Source organism: Aulostomus chinensis, chromosome 7 (assembly GCF_037954235.1).
Source record: "Aulostomus chinensis isolate RoL2024-O1b breed Wild chromosome 7, RoL_Achi_v1.0, whole genome shotgun sequence".
Classification (NCBI taxonomy): domain Eukaryota; kingdom Metazoa; phylum Chordata; class Actinopteri; order Syngnathiformes; family Aulostomidae; genus Aulostomus; species Aulostomus chinensis.
Window position 1 is genome coordinate 22589711 of NC_141326.1, and position 21946 is coordinate 22611656.

At 42.3% G+C, this 21946-nt stretch overlaps 1 protein-coding gene across 2 annotated transcripts in view; it reads left to right on the top strand.

Moving 5' to 3' along the window:
* LOC147259098 (cGMP-inhibited 3',5'-cyclic phosphodiesterase 3A-like) overlaps positions 1-21946 on the top strand; it is a 68314-nt gene that overhangs the window by 19895 nt on the left and 26473 nt on the right. For both annotated transcript variants that reach the window (XM_086209328.1, XM_086209329.1), the window contains exon 2: positions 18691-18741. In XM_086209328.1, the coding sequence (XP_086065454.1) occupies positions 18691-18741 (51 nt within the window). The remainder of the gene's footprint in view (positions 1-18690; positions 18742-21946) is intronic.

Genomic DNA, 21946 nt, shown 5'->3' on the forward strand with positions numbered 1-21946 from the left:
TGGATTTTAAAAATGCTCATACATTGTTTCTCCAAGGCGGAGCTGAGAGAGTGTGTTGGTACTTTGAGTGTACATGCGTCTCCATATGCCTTGCGAGCATATGTGAGTGCGCATGTATATGCAAGCATGTGTGTAACTTGAGCTCTGGCCATCTCCCTGTGTGTGAGTAATGGTCCCTGTTTTATTGGTTCGCTCCTCAACAGACTATATGAGTAATCACATAATGCCTGCTCTGACGTCAGAGCTGTTTCCATGGTAACACAGTGCTCCCCAATCTGGGGAGGTGCTTTCTTTTTTTTTTTTTTCCCTCTTTCTTTCTCCCACATCTCTGCCTATGTGCTCTCAAAGCTCCGGCTCCAGATGGAGACATTACTCCTTGAGCTAAAATCACCTCCCCCTAATCTATCGTTTCACAGTGTGCTCGAATGATTAGAGTTCCGGACTTTGCTCTCTTTTACCTTCCACTTCTTCTTTTTTTCATTTCATCCCCATCTATCTATGTCTCACTCTGAGCCTATTGCGTCACTGTCCTTCTTTTAGTCATCTTCTGTCTCTTCTTGCCTCCCAGCTCTTTCATGATTAGCCCACATTTCACTCTGTCCTCTCCGCTTCCGTCTTCTTTCTTCCCATCTACAAACTCTGTAATGCCAGACAAACCGTCTCTCCTATTTCCACGCCAGATGTATTCATTTTTCTCCCTGCCTGTCATGCACTGTTGAATTCCACTGAAAGGCCGACCCCTCTCATTTTTTTCTACAAGCTCTTCCTCTTTGCAGTTCTGACTTTTCCGTTCTCTGTTCGAGCATGGGTTAGAGAGAAGTCGTGGATGAAAAGAAAACATCCTCCCTTGTGTGAATGTGTAGGATTAATACTGCTCCAGCCATTGCAGCGGACAATGAAGCAAACGGGAGTGAAAGAGAGAAATGTGTCTCTCAAGCAATATCGTGAGGAATCATGCAACATTTTATTCATTCAGTTTTTTCATTTTGGTTATTCTATCAAAAAGGTTTTGTTGCCAGAATCTATCAGGGTTCCCTGGATGGATTCCGAGGCCGAAATATCAAAACACCAATAAATAGGCAATCATGAGTGTTCAGCTAGCAGAGGCCGCTATGCCTGGTTAGCCGTTAGCACGATGAAGCGCTTAATAGCTCTGTGCACATCTGTTGTCATTGCTCAGAGAGCTGAAAGACTTACACTGTCTATTTCCTTCCCTGATTGAAAGTGGCGTAGCACTACAAAGGAAAATGGCATGTTTTTGTCTCCCAGACCCTGATCCACAACCTCTGCTCTGTCATGTGAATGCTCCACGCTGACTCTGTCACTCACCTGGTCAGGAGTGTGATTCAGTGGCTTACGGTTAAAACGGATTAGTTGTCTAGGTGACACGTTTGGGTTGGGAGCAGGACGGCTGTAATAGACTCTGTGTCCCTTGCTAATCAAGGGCCCGGCTCTCACAGGCGTCTGTCTTCATTTTACAATCAATTATAGCGCAGTGAAAAACAGGCCATCTAACACAGGTGCCTGTGTGTGTGTGTGTGAAGTTTCCCCGAGGATGTGTGTGTGTGTGTGTGTGTGTGTGTGTGTGTGACAGAGAGAGAGGGAGAGAGAAAGCACATAGGTGTTCATAAGCGCTGTTGTGTGGTTCCGTGTGGTTTGCCAGAAAGGCAGCCGTACCAGATGATGGTCATAAAAAAGTGCCACTTTACAGCTCAGCCTGGAGTCACGGCTGGGTTTCTGGCTGGCTCCACCTTGACTTGTTTCACAGGCCTGGGGAGAAACACTTTCAGAGGCATTAGTGTGTTGTTACATGTGACTGGAGTTTTGACTCTGGGAGCATTATCAAGCCATAATCCAACTAGCAAGGGCTTTATTAGGGTCCATCCTCCCAGCACAGGTCCCCTCAGTTTGGTTCTGACCTGTCAGCTCAGTTGAGGGATCGAACACAGACAAGGACAAAGTGAAGCCTGGATGGATTTATGCAGAGAGGATGTTTGAAAAGTGTCTATTTTTTGATTATTATTTGTAGCTCTCTGTTCTTTGCTTATTGCAAATTCAGCGCACAAATACAAGAGATGAGTATATGAGTGTATCCCAGAATATTCATGAAGTGAATCACTCTCATCAGTAATGCTGCCATGTTGCAGCCCATCAGTGTTAATCTACCACTTGCTATCAGGACTGGAATGAAATGTGACGTGAGGAAAATGTATTGTTCTCCTAAAACAATCTCCCTTCGACCTGACAGGCATCATTTAGCTTTTGGCCTCCAACTTCTGACAGCTCGTGATTGTTGCGTTGATTACTTCTGTAATGTAATCACAGATGCAGGTTTGGTGAAGCTGTGGCTTCTTCCTCCATTCTCATCCCCGACAGTATGATTGCAGAGTATATACCCCCCCCCCCCTCCCCCGCCCCCCGGTCATCTGCAGCAGATTCTTTTGCATCAGAGTGGTTCGACACAACTAATCAGATTATCTTTGAGATTATAGAGATAAATGTGCAAATGCTTTTTTTCAGCTGGAAAAAAAAGGTCAATTTACACTTTCTCCAAATTTCAATGTTAATTTCAGGGTAGCTATTTTATATTTCTGTGTCTTGGTGCGCAGTGCTACCTTGTGAACCGTGCTGTTTATGGCCCTATTTTATGATACCTTTCTACTAGCCTATCTGGCTAATTAATGGAACTACTTCCCATTACACTGGATTATCCCTTCCACTGGGCATTTTTCAAGCCAGAACTGTGAAAACAATCCTCGCTGATGGTCGTCATTTATCTGGAGTTGCAGATGTTATTTGTTTCTGTTTTTACATGCTTCACATAAAGTGCAATTACGGTAATTATAGATGAGAAGTCACACTAGCTTCAGGCTACCCCCCCAACGTGCATGTGAGGTGAACCTCTGCGGAACACAATCCTAAACCCCAAGATTCATCTATCTTTTCCCTGCTTGATTAATTATCCTGTCATTATTTTTAATTGTCCAATTAAGAGAATAACAAATTGTGTATTTGACAGAGCAGTGACTGAGTGAGGGTAAACACAACCTTCATCCTGCTTACATCACTCCATCTTCTCTTCTTCACATGGTAGCAAGATGAGCATGCTGGTCCGTGGAGTCTGTGGACCACAGCGTAGGGAGCTGAATGTAAAAGGCCAAGAACTCAATAAATTGTTTCCTCAGCTGTGCTACAACATAGACTGATTACGATATGTTAGGAATTTCGAAGACTTGTTAGAATCGTGTTTTCTTAAACTTTCTCTATTTTGAGGGGCTTGTGATTTTCGGAATGCAAACATTGAAGTTACCATTTTGTCAAGAGGGAAAAAGTGTTTTGTTTTTACACAACGTTTTTCTGAAGAGGCTGTAAACAATTGAAGACTGAATCAGTGTCTCCAGGATGACATGCTGCAGTCGGGCACCTGTAAACACAGTCCTACCTGCAGCGCCGGCATTGAGGGATGGCCCACCTGAGTCACTAAAGAGATCATTTGTGTCAAAACAGATAAATGGTTCAATTTCTTGACTATCTTTGCTCAGGACATCTATTTTTCATGTTTTAAAAAGCTCTCGTCTTACACAGTGGTTTCCTATGGGTGCTCATTAATGAAGTTAAATGCAAATGTTAAAAAAAAGATCGTTTTCTGGGCTGCACGGTGGTGCAGTGGTCAGCACTGTCGCCTCACATCAAGAAGGTTCCGGGTTTCGAGTCCCGGCTCGGGCGTGGGATCTTTCTGTGTGGAGTCTGCATGTTCTCCCTGTTCCTGCGTGGGTTCTCTCTGGTACTCCAGCTTCCTCCCACAGTCCAAAGACATGCAATTGGGGACGAGGCTGATTGATACCTTAAATTGAACGTAGGTGTGACTGTGAGTGTGAATGGTTGTTTGTCTCTCTATGTTGGCCCTACGATGGACTGGTGACCTGTCCAGGGTGAACCCTGTCTTTCGCCCATAGACGCTGGGATAGGCTCCAGCCCCCCCGCGACCCTTAATAGAAAGGATAAGTGGAAGACAATGAATGAAGATTGTTTTCTGCCAAAATATTACATCTTGTTATACAGTGTCCACTCAAGGAGAACACTGCATTATCATGAAGGGTTTTGTTAAAGAACTCACAGAGTTCATTGTTTAAAGCACAAAATTGTGTTCTTTGTTCAGTGCAGAATTCCACAGTGACTTCAAGCACAATACAAAACTCTTCATTTGATCAAAACTACTTTCTTTCACTCTCTTCACTCAAAGTCCCTCTGGTGCCAGAACTTAAACCACATGTGGGGCTCGAGATGAAAACCTCACTTTCCACTTTCAAAGTCCTGCTCTTTGCTCGCCCACCAACCACCTCACCCAGCTCCCTACTGAAAACAGAGTGCTTCGAACTCAAAAAATGCTGCCTATCGAAGTGATCAAGTCAGTGATTACATTGGTCACAGAACATAATGTGGTAAAAACATTATCTTCTGTTCTCATTCTTATATGCATTGTGCAACTAATTTTTTTGGTTTGAAAATATTATAGCAACAATTATCATTGACCATCAACAATAAATCTGTCTGTTCTGTAGCCTTGTCAGGCAGGTGAGGGGTAGCGGATTAATCTGTGCACTGTAATTTACTTAATCTGGGCAGTGTAATCTACTACGTGGCTAAAATAACATCTCAATACATAACTAGAAAATCTTTTTTGCATTTCACAAGAACTATATGATCAGGAATTTAAAGGTGCACTAAGCATTGTTGCACGATTTCATTTTTGCCACAAACCGTAGGCGTCTCCCCTTGATCCACTAGCTGCCTGCCCCTGAATACACTATGAAAAAGGTCTCTGGAGACAACACGGGGCTTACAAACGCCAAACAAACATTGAGTGCACAGGATGTGCACATAAATATAACACACCCCATTCCAGCCAATCACAGACAAGACGGTTGGGGATGCGTGTGTGTGTGTGTGTGTGTGTGGGGGGGGGGGGGCGTAGCACACATGCATACATTGGGGAATAAGCAGAGTCGATTGAGTAGTGTAGAAGCAAGCTGCTAGATAGCTGGATGCTGTCTCACAACTCAACACATACACTTTAGGAAATGGCCGAGGCGACCAAAGGAAAGACGCTAATTTTAAATGTATCAGCTGTAACTCATAACCTTATATCAAGAAGATATTGCATAAAGACTTAGAAAATAAATTTACTCACCAAACAGTTGGAGATTTCTCACTCATCTTAGCAAAGTTAACGCATCACAGGTCCACTTTCAATGTCGATGCGCGTTCGTGATATTTACAGAAACACGGGGGGAGGGGCGAACTTGCTCTGTGTTTGATTGGTGTTTACAACGAACGTCAACGGAAGTGACGTCAGGCAGCAAGCTTCGTGCACCTTGAACTACTGACTGAAACACTTCAACTGTACATTTCCATAAGTGCATTATACTGCGGGATTCTCATTGCCACTGTCGTCTTTTGTAATTTGAGTCGTCAAGTCAGGTCAAGTCAATTTCATTTGTATAGCGCCAAATCACAACAAAAGTTATCACATGACACTTTACAAGTAGAGCAGGTCCAGTACCACACTCCTTCAAAGAATTTACACCCAACAATTCTCCATGAGCAAGCACATCCTGCAACAGGTGACGAAAACCTTCCTTTTTACAGGCAGGAACGTCGAGCAGATCCAGGCTCAGAGGGGACGGACGTCTGCTTTGACCGGTTGGGGGGAAAGGGAGCAGGAGAGCGAGCAGGGTCAAAGACGGAGAGAGATAATGGAGATTTGAGATAGAGAAAAGATGTAATCTCCTACACAACAAGCAAATGCACAAAACATATGCCGTTTAAAATCGAGGTATTCATGCATATTTATGTAGTGAGTTGTTTGTTCCTTGTTTCCATCTCTTGACAGCAGTTTTGCTATTATTTATGGATTTCATGCAGCAATCTGGAACAGGAAGACATATTTCAGGCAATAACAGCTCATGAGCAGTCAACTTGTTATAAAAACAGATGGCAAACACAAAGTAATGCTCATTTATTTTTATCGGGAAGAGTTAAATATAGCAAACACAGGCCCAGTGAATGATTGCTGGCTTTTATAATATGTGATCTCTGCTCCCACCATTCTGCATCTGAGACGCTATCAGTGAGAACTGAGACAGATGAATGTGAGGAATGTGTGCTGACGTCATGTCGCTTCAGTCACATGGCTAGGTAAACACAAGTAGCTGTTTGGCTTGGTGTGTGTGTGGGTGGCACTAGTGGCTCTGAGCGAAACGATCCAGGAGCAGAACCCTCCCGCAAGAGAGATGTGCTCCATGTTGTTGTGAATAGAAGAACAAATGCTTTGTGTATTTTTATCAGGATTCCTTCCATGTTTAAACAGCAGTCTAACAAAGTTTTTAACAGTGTTTTCTTAACTTGTGGTGAGCCCAGTGCTCTTCCAGATCCTTAGCACACATCTGTAATAGTCTTATAGAGTATATAGTGTATGTTTACTGTGCACATTTATATGAATGCACACACGGACATAAAATATAAACACACAAAAGAACCTTTTTTGGATGTCTTCTACTTTATACTGCTACTCTATTAAGTTGTAGAGGTAAATATAGAATATTTACTCCTTTTAAATTTCAGGTAAAGTTACTTTTTATGTGTAAACTTCCTTTACATTTGAAAGATTCTGTACAGAGCAGTGGGCAGTCGCAGAGCAGCGTCATCTGTGGTTTACCAGCGTCTTGGTCAGAGGAACCAACAGGCCTTTTAACTCCTAACATGTACACGGCTTCAGATTCTTGAGGAAATGTTGCCTGGATGCTAACACACCAATTAAAAAATGAAAAAATCTTTGCTATGGGCTATTGAATTCAGAAAGCAGGGATCACTACTGTCCAACACTGCAGCACTGGTATGTTCACAGCAAGTCACATACTGTCTCCCTCTCTTAACGCTGGCAGAAAACCAGCTGTCTCCATGTTTGCCTCAGTGTCCACAAGCAGGCCCGTTGCTTCACTCACCTCCAAAGTCTGGCAACATCTCTGAATCTGCCTTTGCTTGATAAGAAATCACTGTTTTCTCACCATGAGGTGGAGAGCAGAAGGTGAGGAGGCTAAGTGGACACGTATCTGTGTTGCCTCCGGCTACGTCAGGTCCATCTCATTGTTCGCAGTTTGAAAGGTCGGCAGCAATGGAGGTCAAAATTGAAATAATGTGAACCCTCAGCGCAGCACCTGGTCTCCATGCCAATGTTAATTCACCTTGTCATCACTGGTTTCGACAGATATTTCGCTGACAAGCGTTCTAAAAGCTGGTGACACTGTTGACAGAAGCTGCATTGCTTCATCACCTCTCGGGTATCAAGCAGCTCGGCCGATCCAGGGAATGTTAATTCTGTTGCCTTTGCTTGCCCACCCATCCTCTCCTCTGCATGCTTCAGTATCTCCTCCAGTTAGTTCAGTGGTAGCATGATTCCTGTCCTGGTGTTTCCCTGTGTTCTATTTTTGTTGCAAGAGCTTCAGACATAGATTGTGTTCCTTTCAAGTTTGATGAATTGTAGTCATGTGCTGATGCAAATGTGGAGTCTGACTGCCACAACTGCAGCAACAAGGACTTGGGGGGTATATGAATAAAACCACAATGCAGCGTATCTTGCATTACTCACACGTGTGAAAGTAGAACAGAATTACTCTTGAGTATCTGCGTTATATAACTTCAGTACAGCTAAGCTAAATCATTGAGTCAGCAACACTGGTGCAGATAAATGTTGCTCTTGTTTTATCGTCCCGGCCTCTTTTGCAGCCTATTGTTCCTCCTCCAAATGGCAAAAATGTGAATGCTGTCTTAAGTCATTAAGAGAATTTTTGAAGTACATATTGATTGTTGTATTTTTGCCTTTCTCAATTAAATGATTGAAATATTTCTTCCGCTGCTGGCCACCAGTGTTGTAAACAGAATTACAGCATGTATCTACATAAATATTCACATGTTGAAGTATACGTGTGTCTGCAGTGGCCCTGTGAACACTGGGTGGTCCAGCAAAGACCTCTACTGGAACTATACATCACGATATACCTTTGCCAAAAGTATGACTGCTGCTGGAAGCGGTGACAACATATTATTACTTCACAATCTAATCACATCATAGATCATTTCAGCGAGCGGCACAGCGAGCTTTAAGATAGCGTATAGTGTTTAGCGCTGGCTGAGCCACACCGAGGCCCAGCAAGGCTGTGATTGAAGATGGTGGCTCTCTGTCTCTCATGGACTTTGCAGCCTCCTATTTCCCCCAGAGGAAAACTAGCAGCTCCTACATTTTGGATGCCACCGTTTCCAGGCTGGCTTTCAGCACAGCGGCCCAACGACTCTGTGCTTTAGCTTCATCGTCCCAGCAGACCCCTTCATTCCTTCTACACGGGGAACTAGAGCCCTCTGGGAATTTCACTGATAATGTGAGCTTTTTACAAGCTAATGGTGGAAACCTGCCCATGGGGCTAACATGAGCCTCTTTTTTGGGGAGCAGATTCTGTAATGCAAGCCCTTCCACCTGCGCACACACACACACACACACACACACACACACACACACACACACACACATACACACAGAGGTACACAAATGGTTATTAGAAGATGGTTTTCACACACACTTTGATGCACACACACTTCCGAGCTTCCAGTTATCAGTCAGTGCATAGGTGCTCCTCTGACTGTACGTTTACACACATTAGTGATTTATCAAGGACGGAGGGATGTGATTTAAAGGCGTATGCTTGAGGGAGCAGTCACTGTCTGTTTATTTACTGGAGTCCTGTGGGAATCTTGATGAGATTGTAAATGTTCTATGTGCAGCTGAAAAAATTGGTATGAGTGTGTGGTCCTCTCTCTGATGAGCAGAGACGGAACACACAGACCTTGCTGAGTCAGGCCTGTGAATAAAAGATGAAATAATGTGTGCACTGGAGGCAGCATGCGTGCTCAAATTCACATCCTTCTTTCATAACATTGCCTTTGACTGAACTCAGTTGTCAGATTCTCATTCTGTATTCACTGAATTATAGCAGAGCTTAAGTTTGAATCTGCAGCTAGAACAGTGCGCTATCAAAAAGTTTCTCATGCGGTTGCTCGGTCGTTAACACGACCATAAAGTGCACTGCATTTGCATCAGTTCTTAAGTCAAGGTTGGATCCAAATTGTTTGGTTATTCATGTCCTCATTAACTTGTTCTTGACGTAGAGAGAAATATTGTTGCTTGTACCAGTCAGACTTACAGCTTCATAAAAAGATTTTACAGTGCACTGTGAACTCAGCACCCAGCCCTGCCGTCTCAGACCGACCCTGTGCACCACTTGCGCAAATCTATCAATTTTTCATAGTTATAATCAGACCTATGGGCAACAAAACAGGGAAAAAATACCTCTCTTTTTTCTTCCTGCATTCCTAATGCAGTGACCTTTTGTAATGTAATTCATAAATGTTACAGAAGGTCTTTAAGATGACACATAAATCAATATTCTAGTTCCATTTTGTAATAAAAGCTCAGCTGGAAAATGCCCAAGTGACTGAAGGGCTAAATGACTGATGTGATTGATGATGGGGAAATGCACTCTTCATCTCAGTGCTGTCCGTCTTTATGATGAACATGAAACTAGGCCAATTGCACAAGAAAAGCATACAAGGGAGATTTGGTCCGGTCCTGTTGTGTCTAATGAGTTAATCTACTTCTTTGTGTGTTAGACAAGGAAGGAAAACCGATCCTACCCAGTTTATTCTGACATAATACTTTGCAGTACAGTAAACCTACAATTGTTGTTATACACTGAAGCCACTGTGGTTTAAAACACACAAAGCTCACTGGCACCTTGCAGACTGAAGCAGAGAGACTTGTAAAACAAACAAACAAGTGAGTGCTGTGTTCCCTTCTCAGCTCTCAAGGCCCCAGCAGTAATCCTGACTGGACCATTATACACTAATGGCTTTGGCATGCTCTTTTGAGGTGGCCTGCCAGGTCTACCAAGCCAGATCCTCTCCTTTTCACGCAGCTCAATGTGCGGAGCTGGGAACCCTAACTCCTGGACAGAGCCCGTGTACACAAATAATATTACAGGAAAATAAAAGTTTGTCGTTGAGATCACGAAACCATATGCATTAGGGTTTTTATACAATGGAAACAGGGTTTTGAAATAAGTCTTTGGGAGATTTTTTTTTTTCTGTTGACACATTTCACACCACCGTTTTTGAGGTCAGAATATGGGGTACTCCCTTTGAGGTTTTCTGTGTGCCATCTCTTGGCCTTCACCCTGGGAGATTGACAGATCTATCTCTAGAAGAGATTCTCACGGCGGGTTTCTTCTAGAAACAAGCTTTCTTGAGTCATTTAAGAAAAAGGAATGTAAATAAAAAAGAGACAAAGACGGTAAAGCTGAACTGAGGTAAAAACAAAAAAGTACAATATGTAAAATAAATCCTGACTTGTGAGTGTTTTAATGTCCATGCAAGTGTGTTGGCTGCGTGTGTTTAGAAGGCCAGTGACAGAGAGAATGTGCAGATGCCAAACAGCTTTAAGGTGTGTATGTGCTAATCTTTGCTTGCACAAAGTGTGTTCCTCATTCCCTGCACACCCACCCCTCCGCTTTGGCAGCCCACCTCAATAGTTCCCTTCCCTCAAGTGATGACGCAAATGACCCCTGATGACTGACCTGCTCGGTAAAACCTGTAAAACATTAGCCAGCTTGAATAGGAATGACTCTCCATATTCTCCTCCCAGCAGGCAGACAAGACGGGAGATTTATAAGTGTCCTCCCGGTGGACAACTGCTGCGTTCATGTTGGATGAGGGAGAAAGTGGGGAGAGGCTTTTTTTTGGAATCACCTGGACACAGAGCCAGATAGTTTGAGTCAGAACTCTGTACGTGCCTGGACTCAGAGCCTTTCTCTCATTCTACTGTATGTTGAACACTCCTCGATTCATTCTAATACTTTTATATACTTTCTTTCTTTCTTTCTTTCTTTCTTTCTTTCTTTCTTTCTTTCTTTCTTTCTTTCTTTCTGGCATTAGCATATTAATATTAGCTGGAACCCAATTTGATTCGGGGCAGTTCATGTAGACATTTTCAGAGGAAATTCTGAAAAAGTAAAAAAAAAAAAAAGCATTATTCAGTGCATTATTATACAGATGTGGAAGTGTAACAATGGTGCAACATTCCCAGCTTGAACAGGCAGTGTGACATGGCTCTAGACCGTATAGACAAGACATAGCTAGCATGATGCCACACTTTGATCAGTGAATGAGTTTTTCATTTTGCACAATAACACAAAGACGTGTTGTTAACTAAATGTAAGGGGCATAGGAGAGCAGTAGCCTGGCCGACCTGTTTGTTTTTAACCTATAAATAATGTTTGACGTTAAACATAACACAGAAAGAGATGAGGGAGATTGCAGGTTGAAGGCGCTTAGCTTTACTTTTCAGACTGGTTATAGAATCTGTAGTCCCAGTTAGAAATCCTCAAGACTGACTAAATTAATCTGGCGTGGCTACTCAGGGAAGAATAAATGTACTGTAGTGCACCATGCAGACCATTAAATCATCAATGTTTTCTGCTAAAATGCATCCAAAATTTTATACTGATACATTGACCAGTCATTCAACACTATCATTTTGTAGCGATGTTGTGAATATACATGGGAATAATCTTAATGAAACTGTCATCAAACGTAAGAGCAAACCAAAGATGATGCTAATTGTGAGAATACCTTCACCCGCAGATGAGAAACAAGATTACACCTCGTCTTCAAAGCCGTGCCGGTTTTAACACCCATGAAAGTGAGTACATGGATCATCGATTGTTGCCTCGATGGCTTACAGCTAAGCTGCTGTCATTTCTGAAGGCTTCATATAGTGAGACTTTGTAGAATCTGACCTACTTTTCTTTTTTTGTCATTGGAAGTGAAAGTGAGTACAGGGATGACTGAGTCAAGCACTGCAGACTCAGATTATCTCTGACAGGGAGCACCAATAAAAGAACAAAGTACGAAAATATTCAGAGTCCTTGAGGCGGTGGATGAGAGTCTAAGTGCAGGAGAGTGTGAGTGTGCACACAAAGGTAAAGCGGGCGTATGTGCGAAGTCATGACTTTGCAGACCTCACTGTGAGTGCGAGCATGGTGAGTTTAATTGGATAGTGTGGTGGTGCATAAAACCCCTGGGTCAAGCTGATTGGAAATCCCGCAGACTGATCCCGAGCTCTTCAGTGCTGCCTTAATTAACCCAACCATACTGTAAAATCAGCACTCTCTTTTTTGTCCTCACCTCCAACCAGGAGCACTGTAGCCCACAGTTCCTGTAATTGTGTCCTCACTGGACACTGAATTTGGGTCCCAGTATATCCAGTGTGTTATCAAGCTCAACACAGCTACTGAAGATCGAGTAGACACACATCCACTCTGCTCATGTGAAGCCAGTAATGAGGGATAAAACAGGACGTGGGGGGGGGGGGGGGCACATAGAGGAAGAAAAGAATGAAGCCCTGATCATGAATGAATGATTAAGAAACACTAGCAGATATCTGGCGCGGAGCTATATTAGGACCAGGCAGTTTCCGGCTCAGTTTCCAGACAGATTTGAAAAGTGCTCTGGAGTAATTTGATAACATTCAGCCGGGCTCATTTCAAGGCCTCAGGTTGATCGTGGGAGAGCGGAGACTCGCTATGGGCAATGCTGCTGAGGCACCCACCACTTCACACCCACAGGGAAGTGGTTCTCAACTGGTTATTGGCAGGAGCAAGTCAAACAACAATATTTTCCTGTAGTTTGTTTGTGCGTTGACACCATGGTGTTTATCCAGAACCTCAAAGGCATGGCAGCTTGCTGTGGGCTGTGGCTCTGAGCCACGGTGCTGGACAGAGCATGGTAGCAATACCCTGGCATCCATACTGCTGCCCTCTTAACACTCTGAGTGAGAGGGAGGCTGGGACTTTACTTGGCTGGCACTTCTTTGAGTCATAGGAGTGCAGCTCATTTACAGGAGGCAGCGGGTATATTGTCACTGGCTACATTCGTCCCTCCTCTGCCTTTTTCATACAATCTACTCATAGTTTCCTCGTCTTTTTTTCAAACTCACAAAATGACAAGACACACTGATCTCTGGACACTGATATATGTATCCCTATACCAGGACATGACTAGAAAGCTTGAAGGATATGTTTAGATTTTTCCGACTTAACTTACAGACAGCACATGATTGCACACTCCAGCCAAATTGGCTACTTCTGGTTAGCCCTTTGCTAAATTGAATATTGACCAATAATTGAACCATGGCCTCCCTCTTCAGACTTTCGTACAGTTACCAGACCCAAGGGTTGTGTGTTGCTCAAAACAGTTTGTCAACCGATTAAACGCTCCTTTCTTTCCTAGTGGGGAAAAGTCTTCTTAGACCACATGCATCACATGACAAATGGGGGAGGGGCATGGAAGTTAAAGTATTTTCATCAGATGAAAAATTAGCAGATGCCTCTCAATGAAAGAAGATTCATTAAATTTGTTTTTTACAGGAAAAGACAGGGATGTCAGTTAACTACACTGGAAGAAATGAAGAATAAAACCTACTGTCCTGATACTATGAATGAAGTGTGTTAAACTTCAGCTGAAACTCCATGGATTAGCATAGCATATTGGCAGCAGCACCGTAGTTCGCAGTCTGGTAGGTTGTGTAGGTCAATTGTCAGTTTCCTTACACCAACATGCCGTGATGATGGAGTATCTGTCTGCCACATATTTCGCCTAGAGTAAAAAAGAAAGTGGGAAATTTATAATAATCAAACTGCAACTTTGGAAGATGCCAAAGCTTTAATTTGTCTGGACTGCTGACATCACCAAATGATTTATCCTCCACCATGGATTCACTTCTCCTTTAAGGTCTGACCTCAGTTCATTAAAAAAATATCACCTCTCTATTGTCACGCAGATGAATGTTGGGACATTCATCACATCACTGGAAAAGTCACATCCAACAATAACAAACTCCAACATCAACATCTTGTTCAACATCGCAAAAGTCAGTCTGAGCAGGATTCACAGGGATTAACTGTTGATGGTGACGTCTGCCAGTTTCACACAGTGACCAAGACATTCTTCCATGGAAATGCACGCTGAATGTCATTGTCAAGTGCTGTGAAGACAGATAACAATTAGTCTCCGTTATGGACTTGTTGCTTTGGATACAGGCATGACAAATACAGACATTGGAAAATGTATTAGGGCTGCATGGTGGTGCAGTGGTCAGCACTGTGGCCTCACAGCAAGAAGGTCCCGGGTTCGGGTCCTGGCTCCAACACGGGATCTTTCTATGTGGAGTCTCCATGTTCTCCCCATGTCTGCGTGGGTTCTCTCTGGTACTCCAGCTTCCTCCCACCATCCAAAGACATGCAATTGGGGACGAGGCTGATTGATACTCTAAACTGACCGTAGGTATGAATGTGAGTGTGAATGGTTGTTTGTCTCTCTATGTTGGCCCTGTGATGGGCTGGTGACCTGTCCAGGGTGTACCCCACCTCTCACCCGTAGATCCTGGGATAGGCTCCAGAGCCCCCACGACCCTCAACAGGAATAAGCGGAAGACGATGGATGGATGGATGGAAAATGTATTAACCAAAACTATCTTCATCACTAGATACTAGACCGCTACTACGGAAAATAAGGAGTGCTGGACCCTGGGCGGGTAGCACTGTGGTTCCCAAGAATAATGGTGTATTTAAAAATATTGAAAATTTCATGTTTAGGAGAGAGATAACAAACAGGATTACAAATTGGTACAAGGCTTATCTTTAGTATATCAATAAACTGGACAACAACATGAGTCATAACACCTCAGGAAGTGAAGAGAAGTGAAATATTCCCAAGATAAACAGCCTCCTATTGGAGTTATGACTGTTGGGGAGCAAATTTGGGTGAATTAATGGTACAGTCACAGAGTGCTTGGAGGCCAGGCTGGATAGCTGTTGTGTGAGTCAACAGGGAACTTGAGACCAGTGTTTGTTCACCGCCTCTCATTGGAGATCAACATTGGATTCTTTAAGTATCATGATTGTTCCCAATCTTAACCAACTGGTAATTTATCCATTAAGAGAAAGAACATTTAACCCCAACAAAGTGGTCATTTTTATCCAAACCACTAACCTATACTAAATACTTCTTCTAACCCAAACTGTATCTTTTCTCTAAAACTATTAAGTTGTGTTTCTTTCTAACTACCTAAATCTCAACCACACCATGAAGGTGATTTAGCTTTCCATCAGTGGCATGTAAAGAAAAAGTGTCTTCCTCCTGTCAGCAGCATTGGACGTGTTATATTTGCCATTTTGGGGGTGAATTGTAAAGAACACAATTTGAACAAATGGAAAAAAGTAAGAAAAATACTTGATACACAAGATATTTGCAGTACAAACTGTCCAGTGGCAGAAGAGACAGTAAACCACTACAGGATCAATGTCTACAGCAACAAATGAAGTCTTTATTTGAACTGCAGTAAAAAAAAAATCAAGAAATTTGCATATATATGCATATTGATTAAATATGTATATACACACATATGAACACGCATATATACATATATGTATGTATATACACATACATATATATCTTAATATATAATGCAACTGTATGATATATGAAATAAACAACAAAAACACATCTATCCCAATTTTAGATGACATAAATACAAACATCAATCCAAATACTGTATATAACCCAAAACCATATAAATATAAACATCATCCAAATATTGTATATAACCCAAAACTATATAATTATAAACATCAAATATTGTATATAACCCCAAACCATATAAATAAAAACATCAATCGAAATATTGTATATAACCCAAAACTAAATAATTATAAACATCAATCAAATATTGCACATAACCCAAAACTATATAAATATTAACATCAATCCAAATATTATATTCAAACCAAAACTATATGAATGGAAATATCAAAATATTGTATGCAAGCAAAACCTATAAAGATATAAACATCTTTCCCAGTACATGAAATAAAAGATGTTCTTTTAGCTCAGTGGGATTTTGCTGCTTCACGTGCACAATCTTCTTAGTGGAAAGATCCCTCACTCGGCAACATTAACATTCAGCATGTTTCTTGAGAATATCACGCTGGATCATGAAAGTACAGTAAATCTCCTGAAAGAATTTCTAATGGAGCCCCAGTCCCATAAAAATGCCTCTGACCTTATTGAATGTGTCATGTTACTCTGGTATCTATAGCGCCGTGATTGAAAGACATGTTTTCATTTTCGGTCGACATAAATGTTTTTCTTCTGAGGACTGGGTTCAGCCTCTTGTAAATTAGAGTATCGCTGTGATGGAAAGCCACTGCTAGACCTGGCTGATTCACAGTAATAGAGCAGCATAATGAATCTAGCAGCGGGTGAAACAAAGGGCAAACTTCTACAAACTTGTTATTTTTCCCAGTAGGTGCACTGGAGCTGTAGGACAAAAACAAATCCATTTGGCAAGTTTACTGCTTCAGCTGTGTTGCAGGGCTCGACTTTGTCTATTAAAAAATAGGTGATATAAGAAATCGCTCATGAGTGGTTTTAACTCTTCAGACATAAAACTGGCAGCGAGTTGACTTATATTTTAAGTATAATCCTCGACGTCTCTCTTTCATCTTCCCGAAGCAAAACAAGGTAATAAAGCTGAGGCTGTTGTTATTCTTTTTCTTAGTTTTTATCACATTGTCTAAAAAGGATTAACAGGCTTGAAGAGAGAGCTACAGCTTTTTCAACAGTGCTATATTTCTTCTTACATATTGACCTCTGTGAGATTATTATGACTCTTATTTTCAACTTTTTCAGATAAATATGATTTCTTTTTTTTTTGTTAACTTCTCATCTTCCGACACTGGGGGCTGGAGTTTTTTTGTTTTGTTTTGTTTTGTTTTTCTCTTACAACTGGTAAAAGTATCCAAACAAAGAAAAACATTACTTTACTCAGTGTTTTGTTTCACGAGCACTACGTCGTCCACCAGTAATTTGTTGATTAACTAACCTCAGAGGAGAGAGCTCCACTCTGAGCGATTCAAATGTTATGCTCAGCTTGGATTTAATGTAGGTTTTGTTTGAGCACATCAAAAGGTACATGTCTGTCTCTCAGAGTATGGAGATAAAAGTTGAGGCTCGGTGGTGCCTGAAGCCTGGTAATACATGTGTGCACCTGGAGAACATCACCGCTCCTAGAACCTTCTGATAGAGCCGGACTCATCTCTCTGCCGTCAAAGCAGTAAAGTAGCTAATACTCTGATTTACAGCAGCTTATATCTCATACATGAGCCTTTAACACAGCTGATGACTTGCCTCAGACAGACATCAGGTATGGTTTAAGCGTGACAAGTTACTGCAAGCACTTGATCGAGCTCTGAAGTGACTCATGACACGCTGCAGCGAGAAAAATGGAGAAGGAGAGAATAACAAGTCTTGAAAGTAGAGCTGCTACTAATGGTTATTTTCATCATTGATCGATGAATTGCTTGGTTGATTAAATTTGAAAATATTCATCACAATTTCCCAAAGCCCAAAATGACATTGAAGTGAAGTTCAAATTACTTCCATTGTCCTTCCAGCAGTTCAAAAAATGAAGTTTAGGCTGAAAAAAGGATGAAACGGTAAATTGCTCATCCTCTTCTTCCTATAATGATGTCTTTATGGCCTAAAGTATGATTTATGAATGGTAAAAACTAGGACTGGCTCATTATGGTAAATCAAGTTATTAATACTTCAGAATATTTGCACCACAGCCCTTGTAAGAAAGGAAATAGTGTTAATGTACACACTGTATACAGTATTTAATTTAAAATTGAGATATGTTGAGTCAGGTTTGAAACAGTGATACTGATTTAACACAAATAGCCAGACAAACAAGAACAAAAACTCCTCCAGTGTATTTGTTTAGTTAAGAAGCATTGTGGGAAACCCTCTTAAACACCCCCCCCCCCACACACACACACACACACACACACACCGTCAGACAGGCTCCTTACAATGGTTGTAACCCACAGTTTTTGTTGTGTTTTGCCTCACAGCATGACACAGCTCAATGACCACCCATGACATTCAATTACGCCTGAATTATCATTTTATTTTTTATTCTGAGCTCCTTGACTTTGTGTGGGAAGGAGCAATTTGTCACAGCGACATGCTGGGTTTCTTCTCAGGTCTGAAGCACAAAGTCAGAGCAGAGGCAGGGAGTTAAAAGTTGAATTGGCTCAACTGCAACACTGAAAATTTGTGACAGACCTGCAGTGATGCATGCGGTGACTCCCAGGAAAGTGGAAAATGGGTTTACAAGGCTTGGGGAGGACACAGTGGCTGGTAATTAGACAGCATATAAATCCTCAGTATCAACCAACCCTGTAGACATTTAGTGAGGAACTACTGTTGAGTAAACTCAACCTGAAATACATTTGACATCTGTGCTTTACGGAAGGAGACTAAATTGACAAAACCCATTTTTTTACATTTACGAACCTTTCCATTCCACTCATTGCATCACCACTCATGCTCCTCCTCATTCAGGCTGCAGCACAGTATACTGTTGCTCTGAGATGTTGCTGCCAGCTCTGTTGTTGGACGCTAACAGAAACAGGATGTGCGGTGCAGTGGTTTGACCATGTCTCTGTCTTTGTTTTCTCACAGATGCTCCCCCGTTCAGATTGGGACCACAAGAGAGGCTCCCGGGGATCACAGGTTAGTGTTGTCCGCAGGAAAAGAGAAACACTCAAGCTAACAGTAATGACAAACAGCTGAAAGAAAAACACACACGTCCTCAGAAACTCCCAGATCTCTCGCTGTCACACACCTTATAAATGACGTCAATTTAAGTCCCACCACCAATGGGCCTCTTCATCCACTCTTTTGAGCTGTGGTTAAACAGCATGTCTCGAGGTGTCACTTCCCACCAGAGTCCTGGTTGTTACCCTAAAGGACCCTGAAGGTCTGTGATTTGGCAATAAGACGCTGCAAAAACCATTAGACGACAGGAAATGAATCCAGAAGGACTCGGCACAAGGGGACCCATGCTTGTAGAGGGCAACCACACACAGCCACATCGTCAGATCCCCGTTCCCATTTTTGGGAGGGGAATGTGAGTGTGTATGTTTGGGAACTGATGCACTAAGCGGCTGCAGAGCCACAGGGCAGGACTGTGGAGTACATGAAGAACAAACAATGCCCTTGGTTTTGGCATGGCCATATACAGTATGTGTGTGTTCTGCAATGCTCCTATCGGGAGGATATCCTCCTGAAATGAATAGACAGTGTCAAAGCTGACAGTGTAGATAGCAACAAATGCCGCAAAGTTATGCTTAGAGGGAAAAGTGGGGTTCATGAATAGTGATCATAACACTGCAGGGGCTGAATATGGCTTGAAATCAATCTACACGCTGTATAATTTCCTAGAGATGCTAAGACTCGAATAGCGGTGTATGTGTTTCCAAAATCTGCGTTACAGTATTATCCCACTGCCCCCAGGGCTCAGAAATGTTCAAACAGAATGTTGCTCTTTTGATAGATTGTCCAAAGATCATATCACTTTGTTATTTGGGGTTAGTAGGCAAGCACATATTCTTTGATTGATGCATTCCCTGAAGGTGCCATTTAGACTCAGTGGTCAGTTCAGTCTTTTTTTTAATTTTTTTTTTTTTATTTGGATTGGTGCTCCGTGTCCCTCAGTGGAATCCTGTAATAGTCCTGAGACTGACGAGATGTGTGAAAAGTTGAGGCTTATGTTGGCATCCCTCTTCATCTCGTGGCTGTTTTCTCTTGGCTCTCCTTTCCTGGACCGGGTTCTTGGTCGGAGAGGCTGGTAGCTTTTCATTATGCCATGGCACTTGGTTGCATGTGAAAATCACACACTGGTCTCTTTAGCTGGTGACCGGAGAGTTTGATTGATCTCTTCTGTGTTGTATTCGCCAACATGCACACATTAGCAGCCTCATTTTCCAAACCGCATTTGTTCCCTCTTGTCCAGTGCTTGCGGTGGATGTTTTAGCTTAAGAATTGACAGTGAAGTTATGTATGGAAAGAGCTATTTAAATATTTGCATTTGACTTGAAAACACATTGGTTTTGGAACATTATCCGACAAGATTATGGGGCTGAAGGGTGTTTGTAGGCTCAGATCTTTTGTCTGTTGTTCTGAATTACAGAATAGCAGGAGCAGCGGCCTCCCAACACTCCAAACATTTGAGAGGAACGTTTCTATAACTGCTGGTTTGAGAGTTCAAAAGCCTCACTGGGCCTTGTTCTGGATGGTCCTGTCATGACAGTCTAGTGGAGTATTTACTCATTAAATCCAGTCCTGTGACCTCAGTCTCAGGCTTGGGTTGAAAACATTGAAGAACCTGAGCTCTTGACTGTCCTCCGCCTGGAAAATAATTGGATCTGCCACAAATGATACAGAGCCATTAGCAATTATGAAACGCCTACTTTTTATGATGTGAAATGATGACCACCTCTGGGCAAACGGAGTGAAATTTAAACTACTTTTTATTTACGGCACGCCTGCTCAGTTTGCAAGATTTCTCCAGACTGGGAACTGTGCCTGCTGCTCGGCTGTTGATGGATATATGTTGAACCACTTGTATCGTGCTGTAAATCATTGCTAACTCATCGCCCAGCCAGCTGCATCTCTTTTGTTGGCCCTGTACATCCCAGCACCTCTTGCATCTTTCTTTTTGTATGTATGTATGTATGTGTGTGTGTGTGTGTGTGTGTGTGTGTGTGTGTGTGTGTGTGTCTCTCTCTCTCCCTCACTCTTTTTTTTAACCATACACAGCTCTTTGCTGGAATCAAACACCCTGAAATATGTGGGAGGAAAAACTTGCCTCTCCTTGGAGATGGAGCGACTTCATGGGTCAATTAGCATGATGTTTCTCAGTAAATCTTTAACGAGGCGCTCATTTTCTTTTGTTTTGTTTGTGTTGACTCCCCCCCACCATCTACAAACACACACACACACACACACACACACACACACACACACACACACACACACACACAGACACCCCTTTTTAATAAAATATGTAATTGCGTGAAATTGTGTCCCATACCTAGCTCAGCAGAGCTCCAGCCTGAGGTGCTGCAAAGGGAGTTGGGTGGCGGTGGGGGTTCAGGGCTTGTAGGGAAGCGTGGTGCCGGGTGTAGCTTTGAGGCTGCCAGTGACGATTTCTCAGTGGAGTTTAGTCTTACTGCTTTGCTGTGATTCATACCGTATCACTGGTCTGTTATTCTACGTGGAGGATATCATCATCTCTCAGGCTCCTCTTCAGCTAATCCATCCAGACAGCTGGACAGTAATCAGGACCATTACACTCACTACATCGCCACTGAAATATAAAGCTGCATGGTAATGATTTTTCAAAAATGCTTTGTAAATGAAATTATGAAACCAACCTAAGGCAAATAATGGATTTAAGTGTTTGTTTTTTTTAAATGATCACTTTATTCCCCAGCCTCTTCCTCAGCACATTCCTACATTTCTGAATGTTAAGATTTGTGCGGTGGGCTAATTTCAAAATAAGCATGGCAGTGTGCATATCTATGAGGCTTATGAGAAGTGAGAATTGCTTTCATTACTGAAATGTCTTTACTTAGAGGATTAAATATCTCTCTTTCTCCAGCGTAGGGCCCTGAGGCACTTGTCCAGTCTAACTGGACCAAATTTTCAGGAGAATCTCACATATCACTCTCATTTTATTGTAAGCTGAGAGAATTGCCTGTTTAGATGAGAGGTTACTAGTGCGTAGAGTGGACCGTGTCAGAAACTGTAAATATGTGAGCACTCTGTCTTTGCATAGCATTATTAATCATCATAAGACAAGAAGATCTAGCATTTTGTTTGCACATCCAAATGCACTTCATCTGTTTTACAGAGTTATTGGCAAAAACCATGA